Source organism: Barbus barbus, assembly GCF_936440315.1.
Source record: "Barbus barbus genome assembly, chromosome: 20".
In the NCBI taxonomy this organism is placed as follows: domain Eukaryota; kingdom Metazoa; phylum Chordata; class Actinopteri; order Cypriniformes; family Cyprinidae; genus Barbus; species Barbus barbus.
In genome coordinates, this window is record NC_136748.1 from 2805171 (window position 1) to 2824562 (window position 19392).

The following is a 19392-nucleotide window of genomic DNA, read 5'->3' on the forward strand; positions in this document are numbered from 1 at the left end:
TTAAAAGCCCCAGTCCGTTCAGTTAGTGTTTGTCGGTCCTTGAATTGTCTTCCCTGCCTGTGATCTGTGATCTTCTGGATATTAAAGACCCGTGTGTGAATTCCTCGTCTCCTGGCTTCCGTGTTCCGTGCTTCCCGTGAAATGTGACAGAAGGACCGACCTAAACTGTTACCTCCGTTTTGTTTTCTGTTTTTTCTCAGTGTTTTTTATTTCCGTTGTGCCCCATGGATCCCTTTGTCCGGCCCGAATTCCTCCTCCTCCTGCTGGAGCAGGGGGACTGATCTCTCGAGGACCATACAAGACTGTTCTTGATGTTAGCTAACACCACCAGCTACCCGGACGACGCGCTCTGCTCATTCTTTCATGGAAGCCTGAACACCGCGTGCAGAGCGCTGTCGTCCAACGATGGTCCTCGAGAGGATTTTGCCGCCTTTGTGGAGTGGATTCTGGCGAGAAACGGATCGCCCCTCACAGTCTCCCCTGAGGATGAACTCGCCAGATCCATTCCTAACCCAGAGCCCAGCCCACCATCTCCCTGCGGTGCGGAGCATCAGCCCGAGCCCACCGATGACGGAGAGCCATTTCCCGCCGCGATGTGCGAGCCAGTGCTAAGCCGAGCGACTGAGCAGATGATCGCCCCGGAAGTTGAGCCCAACCCGTCAGACCAGGTGCGAGAGCCGGCGTCAGTGCCCATCACGGGGGAGCAAGCCGTGGACGGTGTGAGCGCGGAGTGGAGCTCCGCCCCCTGCACCGCGGCTGAGGGTGAGCTAAGGATAGATCTGGGACTGCTGGACAGAGAGGGGGCGTCCGATCCTCCAGTGCCCGCTCCTCGAAAATGCTCTCCTGTGCACGCTCCTCGAAAATGCCCACCCTCCCACCTGCTCCTGCCTCCTCCACCGCTGTCATCTGGCAGCCCCCCCGCTCGCCCTCAGCCCCCTATCGATACGGTGCGAGCCCCGTGGGTCTGCCATCCTCCAGCGTCGCCGGAGCTGGAGTATCCCTCACCTCTGCCTCCAGCCTCCGAGGCCTGGACTCCGCCTCGGCCCGTAGACCCAGTGGCTCCACCTCGGCTCCTAGCTCCCTCGCCTTCACCGTCACCCCTCAATCCACCAGCTCCACCGGGCTCCCTCGTCCCTCCGGCTCCGCCTTGGTCGGGCGTTGATCCGCCATTGCCTCAGGACTCCTCTCCTCTGGCTGCGCCTCGTCGCTCCATCCCACCGGCTCCGTTGGGCTCCTTCCTCCCTCCAGCTCCACCTGGGTCCTCAGTCGCTCCGGCTCCGCCGCAGATCTCCGGGTCTCCGCCTCGGTCGCCAGAGCCCTCGGCTCCACCCTGTCCCCCCGGATCCTCGGCATCCCCCTGGCTCGTTGGCTCTCCGTCTCCGCCTCCGCCTCGGGCTCCTCCACCACCTGCTCCGCCGCCGTTGGTCGGCCCCCTGGAGTCGGTGGCCATCGCTCCTCAATGGTTCCTCCCTCCGCCAGCTCCACCGTGGGCCATCTTCATGGCTGAGGCCCAGGTCCAGCTGTGCGCCTCCTGCTCCGGGTCCCTCCTGTCTCTTCCCTGGCTCCTCCCTCCTTCGTCACCGCCTTGGTCTCTGTCTGCCGGGCCCCTCCTGGATGTCCGTCCTCCTCCTGAGCCACCTCCCTAGTTCCCATCCGCCCCTTCCCTTTGGATGTTTCAACGGTGCGAGGACGCAACTTCCGGGAGGGGGCGACATGTCAGGATCATGGACCTGTTTTTGTTGTGTTTTGCTCCCCATGTGTTCTGTGACCCAGTTTTTCCCTCATGTTAATTGTTAATTTGATCCCAGGTGTGTCTCCTTAGTTCCCTCGTTATCCTGTCTTTAAAAGCCCCAGTCCGTTCAGTTAGTGTTTGTCGGTCCTTGAATTGTCTTCCCTGCCTGTGATCTGTGATCTTCTGGATATTAAAGACTCTCGCTTAGCGAATTCCTCGTCTCCTGGCTTCCGTGTTCCGTGCTTCCCGAGAGTTGTTTATCTGTACTGCTGTAATATGAATTGAATATTATACATTTTTATCATATTTTAATTTTAAAAAGTTATTGCATGAATTAAAAGAAACAAGCAGTGCAACAATTTTCAATAAAAATTCAAATAAAAGCTGTAACTTGCAGTGCAACAAAGTAAAATGTATTGTGATCTGTGCTGCTGTGAAAAAAAAAAATATTATATATATAATGTTATGAATATATCATGCCATATAATTATGATTAATTATTTAAAAAATATATTGAAATAAAAGGGTTAAAAAGTACATTTAGAATGGTTTTTTTTTTTTGTGATTTTTCATATATAATTTAAATAGTATTTATTATTATTATTATTCATGTATCCTCTTCAGGCTGCTCGTGTGTGTCTGTGTGGTTTATGAGGACACAAATTTGTATAATGACATGGGTATAACATAGGTATTACAACGAGAAGGTGATTTATGAGGACATTTTCAGTGTCCCCGTAATTCAAAAGGCTTATAAATCATTCAGAATGAGTTTTGAAAATATAAAAATGCACAAAGTTTCCTGTGAGGGGTAGGTTTAGGTGTAGGGTTGCGGTAGGGCGATAGAAAATACAGTTTGTACATTATAAAAACCATCACGCCTATGGAGAGTCCTCATAAATCATACAAACCAACGTGTGTGTGCGTGACAACCCAGCTCTAGATCCTGCAAGACTGATATCATGACATCTTTACTGCAAAAAAATGCGAGCCACACACGTCAGTGTTTTTACACTGGATGTCTTCGCAGTGTGTCAAACATCCACAGACTGTCTCCTGACCTTTTAACTTTCCTGCTGTCTATCTCATAACCCGCAGCCTTCAGAAAGTGCCATTTCCTGCAGAGCGTTTAAGAGCTGTTTGAAATCCACATGCTTTTAAACTGTCTTCCTTGTAGATGGAGGCAGACGTCAGGCCTCTAGCCCTTCCGTTCAGCCGTCATGTGCCTGGCTGTTGCCATGGAAACAGAGGTCCGGCTCCGTGAGCGCTGGGGAGCCGCAGCACGATCCGCTCAGCCACGTCCATTTATCAGCCGGCCTTGCCTCACTGCAGTGCGGAACTGCGGCTCAGAATGACTTCTACGGCCAGGAAAGGGAAGCAGATTGGCCCACACGTGTCCGCAGGCTTACAGATTAACACAAACTAATCTCTGTCCGATTTTGTGTGGCAGGTGCTCACCCAGGCTTTGCCTGATCGGATCCCAATTTCACATTTACAAGCATGAAGGACTCAGGAGCAGCGCCGCTAACCTCATTTCTTGCTCCAATTCCTTGGCTGGGTCGGTGCTGGCTATGGCTTGGGATGCGTCCCCTGCTCCTTAAACGGGAAAGTTCGCAACCCGTCTGTCTGCTAGAGGTCTCCTTTGTCACATCTGCATGGTTTGAGAAGGCCAACTAGAGGACATGCAACAATATCAGCATAGAGTCTGGTCCATTTGTCAAGAGTAACCTATAAAACCCTTTTTTAAGGGGCATTTAGTGTTTAAGGAATAGTCCAGCTAAAATGAAAATCCTGTCATCATTTACTGAACACAAAAGAAGATATTATGAAGAATGTGTAAACAAGCAGCTGGTCCCCATTGACTTCCATAGTCTGAAAAAAATAAAAAATACTATGGAAGTCAATGGGGACTAGACATGTGCCGGTATTCGGTAATGGATATATCACGCTAATGAATATTCACGATATTGTTATCGTGGGCACTTCAAAATACAGAGAATAATTATTTATTACGAATTTTTTATGCATTTTAAGAATACTTTTCCCATCAACTGGTCACAATGCACAACACCCTGTGTGCGGTGTCAAATCTCATCTGATGTAAACAAGCACGGATGAGAAGCGCATGGCGGAGCTCTCTGACAGCAGATGGCGCTGAACAGCAGAAATGCAGCCATTATCCCGGAAACCCTGTAAACAAAGCTGCTGCTCTACTTTCTGTTTCTGAAACGTATTTAAATGATTTAAACATTCACATTTTTGTATTCGCTATGGTGTTCGTCACAGTGCCAAATACTTAAATATTTAGACTTTATAGGCCATTTATACGACTTTTTTTACATTTTAATCTGGACTACAACATGCCCTAGATATTGTTTGAAAATGTTTTGATTCTTTATTGTTCGGTCATTTACATTTTTTACATTAGGGCTTCATTAGTTAACATAAACTGCCAATGAAAAATTCTTCTAAACATTCATTAATCTTAGGTAATTTCAATATTTAAAAACACGTTAAAATCAAATGTTGCAACTGTGTTATTTAATGAGCTAACATGAACTAAGAGTGTTAACATGAACTATAATGTGATAATCGTTTTTTAACTAAGATTACTAACTTCCGTAACAAATGTAGCTATTGCTTATTGTTAATATTAATGCATTAACTAAGGTTAACTAATGAGATCTTATTGTAAAGTGATACCTATTGGTCTTTATAATTCTTTTGCACTTTAATCTGTCAAATTTGTAACTTTATACATTTTTTGTATATTGATTTATTGTATTTAGATGTTCAGTTATTTTTATTATAAGAAAAAAGTTATTAAACATGTTATACTGTATTACGACAACACTTTTTGCAACAAAATTTCAATATCGCGATAATACCGTATACCGTGATAAAGCATTATCAATTAACCGTGATAATCGTGATCAATTAATTAACATGAAAATTTGATACCGGCTGTTCAAGTACTTATTTGGGGCTGGTTAGGAAAGGTTTGCAATCACTATGGCACATCCGGTTAGAATGCAAGGACTCTGATGTTTCTTCTTTAACATTTATTCTCCTCTTCAATTATATGTGTGGTTCTGAAATATACATACAAGAATAGTAAATAACAGTGCACAAGAATAATTAGAATAACAATTCACACAACTATATTAAGCAAATACAAGGGCATTTAAATATTTCTAGTATCAACTATAGTCACTATATCATTACAATAATCACAACAATTAACATTATGTACAGGCTTTTTCTGAGCGGGACTCAAACCCGCGGCCATAACGTCATTAGCGCCATTCTGGCTGTCTTATGTAAACATGACAGTGCAATTTAGATCGTTAATCTTGAGGCATTTATAGGTACGCATGCAAATAAGCATATAATCCACATAACGGTTCTGATAAGCATGTAAACAGCTGTCAAAAACAATCATAATCACATTAATTCACACAAGAAGAAGCAATTGCTGAATTGCTATCTTTGTACACAAGCATACAGTATTATCATTAATATCTGAAGTCCGTGATTAACTTAAACTGCACCAATACCCAAAGGTATTAACAATAAAGATAAGAACATTTGATCTTACTTCTAGCTGCACACACAAACTGAGAATAAACTTGTGGAGAACACTCATTAGCTCTGCACTAAACTTTCTGATGCAACGCACTTCTTTTTCCTTCTAGCGGAACTACTTACAGATGACGCTAAACCTGTAGTGATTCGTAGTTCCAGCTATCAATTAAAAAACCCACCAATGGCATTACTGTCCATTTTTAGTTATCACAGTCCTTCACAAGAGCCGCCCCTGAATTTGCACAAAGGATTTGTCTCGTTTTGTCAGTGTTATGGATTGATGGTAATTTAATAAGGCGAGCTGCTGGTGTGGTGTATATTCTGTCCTTTATTTTGACCTCTGCTGTCCTAATCCTACCATCTGCTCCAGGGAAGACATTAGTGATCTGTCCTACTGGCCAGAGAGTTCTGGGCAGTTGAGGGTCTAGGATCATCACTATCATGCCAGGCTGTAAGTAATCGGTGTCTTTCTGCCACTTGGAACGGGTCTGTAGGTTAGGAAGATAATATTTGATGAATTGTCTGCAAAACTGATCCGCGAGGACTTGCGTGTGCCTCTGATTCATGGTGGACAGTCTGGGGGAGTGATGGATCGAGCCGCACCATGAGGAGAAGATTGGGTGTGATAGGAGGCTCTGCGAAAACTCGTTCAGAACCTGGGTGACAGAGTTGGTGGTCCATATCCTGAATAAGGAGTTGTGTTACTTTGTGAGCTGGGTCTAGAACCACTGGGTGGATAGTATCTGGATCTAGCTGATCACTGCGGCGAAGTTGCCCTCCAACTCGAATGAGTTGGAAAACATACATATTACATACATGAATACATATTCAAGTGCGAGGGTGATCAAACGGCTAGATGATGGTACTGGTCTGCCCATTGCTAGACAGTCAAAGTCTTAAGGGAAGCTATCTTGTTGGGATTTTCTTAGGAGATCTGTTTCTACCAATTTATAGTCATCCGCTGTTGGAATTCCCTGTTTCCCAGCCACCTTGTGGCGTAAGAGCACAGCTGCTTAAATTCAATCTTTAAAACTGTTGTACTGATTTGGATCTGGGAATGAGTGATTTTCAGCGACAGCTACATGATTGCAGCAGATAGACTTCCTCAGTTCACAACTGTCAATGATACCTTGGTCTGGGGTAATGGGCCAGTGGCCCTGTGGCTGCCAAAGGAATGCTGGTCCCTGTCTCCACCGATTAAAGTTTTTCCACGGGTGATGTCTACTGCTGGATTATTGGTAGAGTCAACATAACGCCAGGTTTGATCATTGGTTAGTTCCTGAATCTCGGCGACTCTGGTGCCCACAAAAACTTTATACACCGACAGGAGTCAGACTGTAGCCATGTCAGGACTGTGGTGGAGTCAGTCCAGAGGAAACAGGAACCAATGTCTAATGTAAGCTCTCTATTGACAAGAGAAGCTAACTGAGCACCAGTAAGGGCTGCACATAGTTCTATCCTCGGCATGGATAGCTGTCGCTTAGGGGCCACTCTTGATCTAGCAGTGAGAAATGACACTTCACTTCGAGTGCAGTTAGGAACATCCATCTGTGGACTTGCATAGCAGCGGGGTAAGTTGATCTGGGACAGGTGTTGCAATTCCCCCTGCCAAGAGTGCCAAGTTTGAAGGAGATCTTCTGGCAGTAGCGGATCATCCCATCCTCTGTGTTTTGCCCAAAGATGATGGATGAGGATTTTGGCCCTAGTTGTGTAGGGAAGAATGAAGCAGAGAGGATCATATTGACTTGCTACCACTTTATATATGTTCCTCATTGTTGGTTTTGGGCAGTCTGACAGATGGCACTTGTACTTTAGAGTTTCCTCTTTGGTATGCAAGATTCTATAATTGTCTGGTCTTGGTTCAATAAGGTTCTACACCTCCCGTCCCTCCCTGGCCCCATTATGACTTTCTGGGCTGATCTACTGGCTCTAGCTTGGCTTCCCTCCCTCCCACCCTTCCTTGTCTCTGTTTGTTGACCCCTTTCTGTCTTGTGTTCTCATGTTTGTGCTAGTCTTGTGTTGTGTCATGTTCCTTTCTTGTTTTTGGTGTCCTCATTAGGGATGCCATGTGCTGTTCATGAGTCTCTCATTTGGAGTCTCTCATTGGAGTTAAGTCTCAATTGAGTTTGATTGTCGATTAAGTACATTTTTCGATTAGCTTTTAAATGATTTTTGTTCTTGATATAAACCTGTGCACCTCAACTCTTGGAGTTTATTTAACAGCCTGATAATCTGAGCCTGTATTTAAATTTTTTGTGTGGAAAATGCATGAGACGGTCAGTGAACAGTCTGAGGCTGTGCTGAAAATGTCTAAAAAAATGATGAGATGATGGAATTAAGGCTACAAAAACTAATCAAAATAATCACTGAAAATCAATAATGATGGTCAACCATAAATTTCAATATGAATTAAAGCTGCTAGCAGCATTGAAAGGGCCCTTGCACCCGGGCTCAGAAACATTGAAGTTTGTCAGGCCGCCATTGACACACCCTTCAGTGAAAACTCAAGATCTTTACAATTTAACGTCACAAAGGGCTTTAGATTACACTTACCAAATTTGGTGTTGGTCTGTTTAAATCTATAGGAGGAGTTTGTTTAAATACAACACCTGAAAATGGCAAAAAAAAAAGAAGAAAAAAAGAGAAAATTCTAAATAATGGACTTCCTGTTGGGTTTCAGACTTCGTACCGGATACTTTTTTGTAGGTACTGGTGTGTTACATGTGTCTACTGAATTTCGTACATGTACGTGAAACATAGCTCGAGGGGCACTTAGTTGAAATTTTATAGGTGGTGCTATTGAGCCATTTTGCCACACCCGCTTCTGAAACCCATATCAGTATCATTATGTACATTTTTGCCACTTCTGGCGTGTGTGCAAAGTTTCATGAGTTTTCGAGCATGTTTAGGCCCTCCAATTCATTTTGGAGAAGAAGAAACAACTGAGCAATTTCAATAGGGTCCTCGCACCACCGGTGCTCGGGCCCTAAGTAGTTGGGTCTGTGTAGTATTAAGGAACCTTCACAAGTAATGAAAATAAAATGTACTTTTATATTAAAATCTTCAATGAATGTCATATAGTTTCATCTGTGTCTTTGATAGATTCTTTGTATGTTGTATAGGTTAACTTGTATACCATTATCTAGGGCTGCACGGTAAATCTCATTAGTAGTAAATCTCCATCACATGCTTTCAGATGGAGCGGCATTTAATACACAGAGCACATAAGCTACACAATATCGCGTTCGTAATTGAATGAGATTAATCTGTGATTATGAATGCAATATTGCGTAGCTTGTCAATGATCTACGGCTCTGTATATTAAATGCCGCTCCATCTGAAAGCACGTGATGGAGATTTACTACTAATCACAGAACTTTACTGACGAGATGCGCATGACAATCTCATGAGATGTATCGTGCAGCCCTACTATTATCTGTAAATGTGATGAAATCATAATATCATCATGAGTATTGTCATTACTGCTTGGCTGAAATTGAAATAGCATACTAGCATATTACTCAACTATTTCTGTCCTATAAAAATATAGAAAATGAAAAGTGGTATATTATGCTATTTTGAATTCAGCTCTTATTTCTCTGTTGACAGAAAATGAGAAAACATTTTGACAAAAGGTTTGTTGTCGAACAATAAATGAACCAAATTTAATTAATTAATTGAAATCTTACATAGGATAAATAAAATAATTCCTGATTACTGTAATTTACAATTTGGGAGAACACTGAGCTAGATATAGAATAACAGCATCATAAAATTATTATGAAATAAGGAACTATATTTTTAAAATCGTTTAAAAAAAGAATGGTCTGATTAATTAATTGGCAAAATAATTGTCAGATTGATCGATTTGCAAACGAGCTGTTAGTTGCATCCCTAGAGAGTGCTGAGAAAGCTGTGGAATAACAACATATTTCACTTATAAAATAAGAAAATATTATAATTTGACCACTTAAGATTTTGATCAAATAAATAATTGTCCGATTATTCGATTGAAAGAATAAATGTCAGATTATTCGATTGCCAAAAGAGTAGTTAGTTGCAGCCCTAGATGTCATATTAATGTCCTCCGCTATTGATTTAATATTTCCACTCAATAAAACGACTCTCAATGTTAACATGGCTCTCCAGAGGCTGAGTTAGACTTGTCTTGAATGGAGACTTAACTGAAGCTCCATACATTCTCACACGCCAAATATTTCACTTCCTGTTTTAATGAGATTTTTAATTAGCATGTTAATTGTCTAATGAGTGTGTGGCAAGATAGCCGGCTAATGGGAGTAGAAAAATCCAGACGTGATGGTGTAGTAATATGTCTGGGCTGTGTTTAGTCCATACAGATGAGCCTGAGGTCCTCTAAAGCGCGCGCACACACACACACACACATAGCACCTTTACAAGCAAATCCAGCCTGCAGCCTAGGAAGTCATCACCTTGCGAGAGGACGCCAGCAGCCTGTGCTTTATGGCTTGTCACACTTTTATACGCCGCTTGATGGAGGTTTGACCTTCAGACCCAGACGCTCGGTCTGCTTTTGATTCATGAGAAACGCTCTATACTTATCTCTCGCTTTCCCGCTCTGTCTGTTCTTCTCATTCTCTTCTGTGCTTCTCTCTCCATCACGTTGTGCATTCTCTCTCCCTTCTCGTTGGCGTTGGTCTGAGTGTGTGATGTTTTTGTTGTTCACAGTCAGATCTACTGCATTGAAAACGCTCATGGGCAGCTGGTGCGGGACTTAGACTTCAACCCCAACAAGCAGTATTACCTGGCCAGCTGCGGCGATGACTGTAAAGTCAAGTTCTGGGACGTGCGTCACATCAACGAGCCTGTCAAGTGCCTGGAGGAGCACTCTCACTGGTCAGACACAGAAATACACTCCAACACTGCACAAGAAATCTGAAAATGTACACTTACACTACCAGTCAAATACCGAAAGATAATGTTTGGAATAATAATGTTTTTGAAAGATGTATCTTCTTCTGCTTATTTTTTCATCAAAAATATAGTAAAAACATTAAAGATATTGTGATATATTTTTACACTTTAAAATAACTATTTTCTACGTGAATGTATTTTCAAATGTAATTTATTTCTCTGATCAAAGCTGAATTTTCAGGATCATTACTCCAGTCTTCAGTGTCACATGATCCTTCAGAAATCATAATAATATGCTGATTTGCAGCTCAGTTATTATCAGTTATATTGGTGTTCAGTTATTAAAACAATTATGGCTGTGTAGCATTTCTGTGGAAATTGTAATGCATTCTTTTTTCAGGATTATCATTTTAAAAACATCGTTACTTGCCCCAAACTTTTGAATGGTAGTGTATTACAGTTTCCACAAAAATATTCAGCAGCACAACTATTTTCAACATTGATGATAATGATAAATGTTTCTTGAGCAGCAAATCAGCATATTATTATGATTTCTGAAGGATCATGTATTTGTAATCAAATAAATGCAGCCTTGGAAAGCAGAAGAGTCTTCATTCAGAAACATTAAAAAATCTTACCAACCTCAACTTTTTTGAACTGTAGTGTTTTTTTTTTTGTGTGTTTGTTTAAAAAATAAATTGTATTACACACTAAACAGAAGCGAATCTGTCAAATAAGCAGACTACCTTGTATCCCGTTGTGTCCTGTTCATTATATCAGTGGTAAATGACAGCCAGCAGTAGCTTTTTATTAGTTGAAATGCCTGTGTGTGAGAATCTCTGTTAATTAGCCGTTAATCTGTCTAATGTGACTTACCTTTGCAGCCACATTTATAATTGTATTTTAGTCCAAGATAATCGTCTTTTCGTGAGGTTTGAGGCTTGTGTTAGCGTGATCTTTCACATCTTTCTTGAATCCAGCTGCACTCAAAGCCAGCCTTCCTGTGCTATTTTATCCGTGTGTGTCGGGTTTCAACATGGTTATCTTAAATGTAGAAGACAGTTTTTTAATTAGTGCGTGTATATCTGTGCTCTTACATCTTGCTGATGCTATAGTTGTGTGTTGTAGTGCTCCGGGGGTGTGTTAGCGTAGCTGGATTTAGCTCACTGCAGATCTATTTCAGTGGAGAAAGAGGAGTGTGTGTGATTGCGAGAGAGTATCTGCTCATAGGTGTGAGTCACTGGATATAATTGCCTCAGAATCACTCGTATCGCTTTCTGCGCGCACGCGCACACACACAAACACACACACACACACAGGCGTGCACCAATCAAGGCATGATAGCATGTAAGCCACAGGATGCTATCTCTTAAAGATAGAGGCGCCGGATCAATCAGAGCTGTTTTGATCCTATTTAGATAGGAAAGAGCCACGACAACAGAGTCCCGTACATGATTCTCATTTCTTGTGTTTGCAGCGACAGGGGTTCGGCTGAGCCTCGGGCTGGGAGGTATTAGGGAATATTTTGGGATAGGAGACAGATTAGTTAGCGAGAAGTCTTGACTGAGCCAGATTTTACTGCTGACAGCTGAGTTATCCTCCCACAATCCCTGGCTATGAAGGCTGGGATCCTTTTCTGAGCCGTGCCCGAGGCTTATATAGGCGGAGGAAGAGAAAAGAGAAATAAGTCCGGGTGTCGTGGGCGAGGGCAGGAACGCAGGCATGTGTGACGCTGTGCTGTGTGTTTCAGGGTTTGGAGTGTGAGGTACAATCACTCTCACGACCAGCTGCTGCTCACCGGCAGCAGCGACAGCAGGGTCATCCTGTCCAACATGGTGTCCATCTCCTCAGAGCCGTTCGGACACCTGGTGGACGACGACGAGCTCAGTGACAACGAGGAGAGCCAGCAGGAAGACAAGTACACATCCCTTTCTGTCTCTCTCACCTTCCACATCAGCTTTTTTTGCATCCTCAGGTTTTCTATATAAATGTACAATTCTGTTCATTTGAATCCCATTCGGGAAATTTAGTTCAGGTCAGTTCAGTCTAGCTAAGTGTTTTTCAGTCCAGTTTGATCCAGTTAAATTCCACAAAATATATTTATTCTTTTCAAATGAGTGCAGTACAATTCTATTCATTTCCAGGTCAGTATAATTTAGTTCAGGTTAGGGCTGGGCAATAAAACGTTAACGATAATTATTGCGATATCATTTTCCTCAATAAAGCAATAACAAGAATTTGATAAATGTTTGATATAAAAAAAAAATGTAATGAAGCAGCGCTACTCATTTGGATCGAGCCACGTGGAGTGTTTATCCGCTCGGCTAAAAGTTCAAACGGCAGCGCAGCACACGCTCACTAGAGCAGATGCGTTTACTCACTGAAAGTCTCAGACGTGCGACCACTAAACAACACTGAGATCTGGTGTGAAGCGCTTGAAGCGAAGAATACAAATGACCTGTGATGTAAACTAGCTTATAGAAGTAGTGCTGACAAACAGGAGAAACACTGTGCGCAACAATACACTCAGAAGGCTTTTCTGTCTACAAATCGCCATCATTTACCATGGATTTACTGTAGTAACACTAACTGCACCATGGTTCTAACTGTGGATATCATGGTCTAAATGTATGCTACTATGGAAGACCAATAGTTAATTTTACTAAAACTCAAACAGTTAGAATAATTAAAGATGTTACAGTTTTTACAGATGTTACTGTTTTTAATAATGAACATTAATCTAACTCGAGCTACTGTCAAATGTCCATTTCTATGAGAGTCAGGCAACACAAATCTGTTTCATGATTTGAAACAATATCCCTCAGTAGAACTTGCAGAAACTAAGAAATTAATGTTTCTATAAATTTATCTATTTAATTTTTCTATTTATTTTGGTTAGGGAAAACAACTGCAAAAGTGTAAAGAATTCAGAAATGTGAAGTGTTTATCATGTTCTGACCATGACGAGTAGTTTAAAACCACAACTTTCACTTAGGAGCAAAAGTCTGCCTTTAAATTTTAAAGAACTAGAGATTTGAATTTATCATTATCGATGATATAAAAAGTTTTATCATGATAATTATTTTGGCCATATCGCCTAGCCCTATAGTTCAAGTCAGTTCAGATCAGTCTAGCTCAGTATTTTTCAGTCCAGTTTGATTCAGTTAGATTCTAGGATACACTTTTTTTTTTCTAATTGAATTCATTACAATTCTATTCAATCCTGTTTATTTAAATTCAGTACAGTTTAAGTCAGGTGAGTTCATTTTCAGTTGAGTTCAGTACCATTCCATTAAATTCTAATCATTGCAATCCAGTTCAATATAGTTTAGATCAGGTCAGTTCAGTTTACTTAAATTCCACAAAAAGAACAAATGTATTTTAGTTTAGTTCAATACAATTCTATTCATTTCCATTAATTTCAGTCCAGTTCAGTACAATTTAGTTGAGATCAGTTCAGTTCAATCTAGCTCAGTATTTTTTGCTCCCGTTTTATTCCGTTAAATTTCACAAAATACATTTGTTATTTTCTATTGAGTTCAGCACTGTTCAATTCTATTCATTTTAGTCCAGTTCAGTATAGGTCAGATCAGATCAGTTCAGTTCAACCAACTGTAGCTCAGTGTTTTTCAGTCCAGTTTGATTCAGCTTTGATTCCACAAAAGACATTTGTTTTTTTGTTTTTCAATTGTGTTCAGTACAATTCAATGCAATTTCAGTTCAGTGAGATAAAATTAAATGTAGATTTAAAATATATTAAATTTCATGGAATTTAATGCTATTAAGTACTTCATTTCAGTTGAGTTTGGTTCAGTTTGATTCCACTGCATTCAGTTTGTGTGTCACAGTACAAGTACAGCTACAGTATATATTACCAGCATCACTTACTCTGCTCATGTCTGTTGTGTGAAGGGTGAAAGAGCCCCTGCAGGACAGCATCATTGCCACATATGAGGAGCACGAGGACAGCGTGTATGCGGTGGAGTGGTCTGCTGCAGACCCCTGGCTGTTCGCCTCCCTCAGCTACGACGGCCGGCTGGTGATTAACAGAGTCCCTCGAGCCCTCAAATACCAAATCCTACTGTAGAGCAGGTGAGCAGCAGAATGATGGAAAACAGGGACACTAATGATACTATACAATAATGAGTAATGCATAAAAAATAATCTCTTTTTCCAGGATGAACTCACGTTCCCAGCTTCTGCAGACGTGGATGAGTGAAGTCCTGCTTTGACTTCATACGGGACTGTTTGAGTAAACTCTATCGCATCAAACGTCTGCAGCAGCTGAGCTGTTACTCGTCACTGTATTTGTGTGGTGATTTTCCAATACCTTATGATTTATTGCACTGGTCTGCTGTTCGTCAGCACCTGCGTTAGTTCATGTGAACGCAGATATCGGTGTTCTTATGTTTTTGCGTGTTCTATTTGGTGCTGTGGGAAATCAGAACCCTGAAGATTAATTATGATTATGTGTCTTATCATGTACTCTGTAACAAAAGCAATGCTCTGTGGAGCTGTCAGAGAAAGCCTAATTACCCCTGTATGTTTCCCATAAAACAGCTTTAATTAAAGAGCAAGATTTGATGTCCTTCTCTCCTTATCTGGCTCTCCTCTCTTCTGTCTGTAATTGCGAGGCGAGTGTTCGTTAAAGCACCTCCAGTGACAGTCTGTTTTAATTGCAGCTTGACTCTCCACATATCGGGCTGCCAAGGGACGGCCGCGGTCCAATCCGTCAATACCAGGGCCGGCGGAATGAGTCTCTGAATGCATAATGTCAACGCTCGCTGTCTCGAGTTGTGCCTCGGATTCTTTACGTACGCCGTCTCTTGTCAGTGATGCGGGGAGGTTAAATGCGTTTGGAGTTTAGGGATTTTAACCCTCCGTGGTCTGTCACAAGCCCTGTTGCCCCTGCTCTTCTGTGGACGTGCCGGTTGTGAGTGTTCATGGAGAGATACGACTGCGTCTCCACAATGTGTCTCTATGAAAGGTTCTTTCATTCACTTATGAAAGTTCCTATTTAGAAGTTCAGAAATCCTTTTCTAAATTGAAGATTTTCCGGTGAAGGACTACACTACCCATAATCCCGAAGAAAGATCCACCAATCAGAGAAGGCATTTTTATTGTGGGAACAGAATTAAGAAATGAGCTCAACAGCGACCAATCACTGCTATGAAACTATGAAACCTTGCAGACGGCTAAGTTGTTCTTTATGCACTCAAAAACTGGCAGCTGTGGTCGTCAGAAATTCACCATAAAAACACAGATAGTGTTTCAGGTATTACAGGAATGGCACATTGTTGCCTGTGTTTTTTTCACATTAAATTGTACTTGATAACCACCATAATGTGGTAAAGTGGAAAGCCACATGATGAATGAGTTCATCGTTAGAACAAATAACAATAAACGTCCATAACAAAAATGGCCAATATGCATATACAATGCCCTCCACTAATATTGGCACCCTTGATAAATATGAGCAAAGGCGGCTGTGAAAATAAATCTGCATTGTTTATCCTTTTGATCTTTCACTCAAAATTCTAACCTATAATTGAAGTAAAACAATTGAAAGTGGGGAGAAAATCTCATGATAAAATGAAATGTTTTTCTCCAATGAATGTTGGCCAAAAGTATTGGCACCCCTAGAAATTCTTATGAGTAAAATATCTCTGAAGTTTATTCCCATTCATATTTAAATGTTTAACACACCAGGGTGACTATAGGAGCATGTGTCCAGCCATGACTTCCTGTTCCACAGGTTTATAAATATGAGGAACTCAAAAAACAAATTCCCTTAATCATCCATCACAAGGAGTAAAACCTAAGAATATAGTTCTGATGTGCAGAACAAGATTGTTGAGCTTCACAAAATAGAAAGTGGCTGTAAGAAAAGAGCTAAAGCATTGAAAATCCCCATTTCCACCATCAGGGCAATAATTAAGAGGTTCCAATCAACTAAAGATGTAAAAAATCTGCCTGGAAGAGGACGTGTCTATTGTCCTAATTCACGGTGAGAAGGAGAGTTTGAGTGGCCAAAGACTCTTCAAGGACCACAGCTGGAGAACTGCAGAGATTAGTTGAGTCTAAAAATATATATATATCAAACATCCCCTACATCACATGTTGTTCGGGAGTGTTTCAAGGAAAATTCTCCTCACTCATCCAAAAACAATCTCCAGCATATTCAGTTATCAGTTACAACTGGGACTTCAAATGGCACTGGCTTCTATGGTCAGATGAAACATAAAAAATGGATTTTTGGCAGCAAACCCACCAGATGATTTTAGTACAAACAGGGATAAAAAGTGCCCCATGTCCACGGTTAAATATACTGCTGGATCTTTAATGTTGTGGGCCTGTTTTTCTGCTGGAGGTCCTGAACATCTTGTTCAGATGCATGACATCATGGATTCTATCAAATACCAACAGATAAAAACTCTAAACCTGACTGCCTCTGTTAGAAATCTTATAATGGGCCGTGGCTGGATCTTCCATCAGGACAACAATCCAAAACAAACTTCAAAATCAACACATAAATGTGTCACTGAGCACAAAATGAAACTTCTGCCATGGCTGTCCCTGTCTTCTGACCTGAACCCTACAGAAAATGAGTGAGGTGAACTGAAGAGAAGAAGTACTAACATGGAGCTGGGAAGATTCTGGAGTGATTCTGTATGAAGAAAATGGATTCTGATCTCTTATCATGTGTTCTCCAAACTCTTCAGGCATTATAGGAGAAAACTCAGAGCTGTTACCCTGGGAAAAGGACGTTGCAATAATTGGGTGCCAATAATTGTGGCCAACATGAACTAGAGAAAGCATTTATTTCACAATGAGATTTTCCCCCACTTTCAATTGCTTTACCTCAGTGATAGGTTAAAATTTTGTGAATTGTTTGAATGAAAGATCAAAACTATAAACAATGGAGATTTATTTTCAAAACTGTGTTTTCTCATATTTACCAAGGGTGCCAATATTAGTGGAGGGCACTGTAAATACATATAAACGGTCATAAACAACACCATCAGGATAACACACGACGCTACAATAATGCGATGATCATTAACTGAATAACAGAACATATTAAAACAAAACACCCTTATGACTAACTAGATAAAAACGTTAGTCTAGACAAACTTTAAGTTGGCTTGAGAAAGCCAGAAAAATGTCAAATATAATCATATGTGATGTTCTTCACCACAGTAATTCATAGTTTTCACCTTCAAAAGCCATAAATCTGAGTATTTCATGTGTACAATTACATATAAGGTGATGTTAAACCATTTAACATTTTTTCACAGTATATAGTAAGGTAACTTACAGTAAACCAGTTAACAGGTTTTTTTTTCTTGGTAACCATTACGAAAAAAAAAAATATATAAAACTTAAGCTATGACTGTAAGTCAATGGTTTTGTTGTTTTTTATTTCAGTTAATTTTTCAAACGACATTGAAGTGAGAGTCCATTAAAAAAATACTTACCCTCGTGCAATTTCAAATGTACAGTATATGACTTACTTTCTTCAGGTGAATATACTGAACTGAACTCCATATAATGAATATGAATGGGTGCCCAAATGTGTATAAGAAAAAAAATTAAAATATTGTAACCTTTTAAAACCATAAACCAGCCAACTTCCCCAAATAAGTGGAAAGAATATACCTTGAAAGTAAAGTTGCTGAAAGAGTATGTGTCACTGTTTTTCTGAAACATACTGTAAGCACAAACATCTGTACAGTAAGGCAGCAGACTGCGTCAGGTCATTCTCTCACAGCGGGACAGTGACTGTCATTCATCTGTGTATTATAGCTCTGTGATATAATGATTTGATTGCTGTCGCTGTCCGATCGGAGCACTCTCATTGTGTTTCCAGTGGTGTATATTTGTATCTGTCATATTTAAATACTGTTAAATCTATTGAATACATTCAATATTAAAACCACAGGGTCACCGTTGTGCAGTTCCCAAAGGGCCCAGCCAAAATTGGATTCAGCTGCTTGCAAATGAATTAAATGAAATTAGATTTCATTTAATAATATATTTCTGTCTCTTGTGCAGGAGAGCGGCCCTTGGGGAGCCCAGGTGATGATTACCTTCACAAGAGCTCTGATTAGCATTCAGAAATAAACCCCAGCAAATAAAAGGAATGTGCAAACGAAGGGAACAACGGAAGGACTGGCTGGGAACGAGTAATCGGAGGCTATTGGGATGGCCTGGGGAATATTTCTGAACTTAGTGTTTCTCTATTTGTGGAATCCTCGTGGGGAAGATTCTTTCATATGACTCTCGCTGCGTGGCTGCCTCTCTCAGCTTATGTCTCTTTTTCAGATTATTTGCATTTCAAAAGCATAATGTTTTTGAATCCATTGCACTAGTTGACTAGTGTCCTGCTGTGTTTGGATAACGGCTCTGCCTGGAAATTACATAATGGCATTTTCCCGATAAAGGTTACTCCAAGTTCCACAACTACACTAATGTTCAAAGGTTTGGGGTCAGTGAGTCTCTTCTGCTCACTAAGGCTGCATTTATTTGATCAAAAATACAATAAAAACAGTAATATTATTACCATTTAAAATAGCTGTTTTCTATGTGCATATATAGTAAAATGTAATTTATTTCTGTGATCTGCAGCTGTATTTTCAGCATCATTCCTCCAGTCTTGAGTGTCACATGATCTTCAGAAATCATTCTAATATACTGATTTACTCAAGAAACATTTCTGATTATTAGCAATCTTGAAAACAATTGTGCTGCTCCATATTTTTGTGGAAACTGTGATACTTTTTATTTTTCAGGATTCTTTGATGAATAAAGGACTGCATTTATTTGAAACAAATCTTTTGTAACATTATACATAAATGTGTAAACGTCTATCACTTAGAATCAATTTAATACATCCTTGCTGTATACAAGTATTCATTTCTTTAAAAATAACCTCAATCTTTTGAACACTGCATTAATGGATCAATGTGATTTACATGAGCATACATAATCAGAATAAGACTGATTATATACTAGTGCATGTAAACATGGTAACTGAGTCTGTTATAATACTTCAACACAAATGTTCATTCTTCAGTCCCTTGCAATTTTGTCGGTATAAAAAATAGTCAGCTGAAGCAGAGCTCAAAGACTGACACGGCTGTGTACGTCTTTCACCTTGTTCTCTGAGTGAAGGACGGTAG

At 40.7% G+C, this 19392-nt stretch overlaps 1 protein-coding gene across 3 annotated transcripts in view; it reads left to right on the forward strand.

The window, feature by feature from the left end:
* Positions 1–19036, forward strand: part of LOC306886564 (EARP-interacting protein homolog) — a 57354-nt gene extending 38318 nt beyond the window's left edge. For 2 of the 3 annotated variants that reach the window (XM_079443756.1, XM_079443758.1), the window contains 4 exons: positions 10025–10192; positions 11961–12128; positions 14123–14302; positions 14388–14809. In XM_079443756.1, coding sequence (XP_079299882.1) covers positions 10025–10192; positions 11961–12128; positions 14123–14297 — 511 coding nt within the window. In that variant the 3' untranslated portion in view covers positions 14298–14302; positions 14388–14809. Of the gene's footprint in view, positions 1–10024; positions 10193–11960; positions 12129–14122; positions 14303–14387; positions 14810–18265 lie in introns of those variants that run through there. The other variant, XM_079443757.1, reaches the window with a different exon arrangement.
* The last annotated feature ends 356 nt before the right edge of the window (positions 19037–19392 follow it).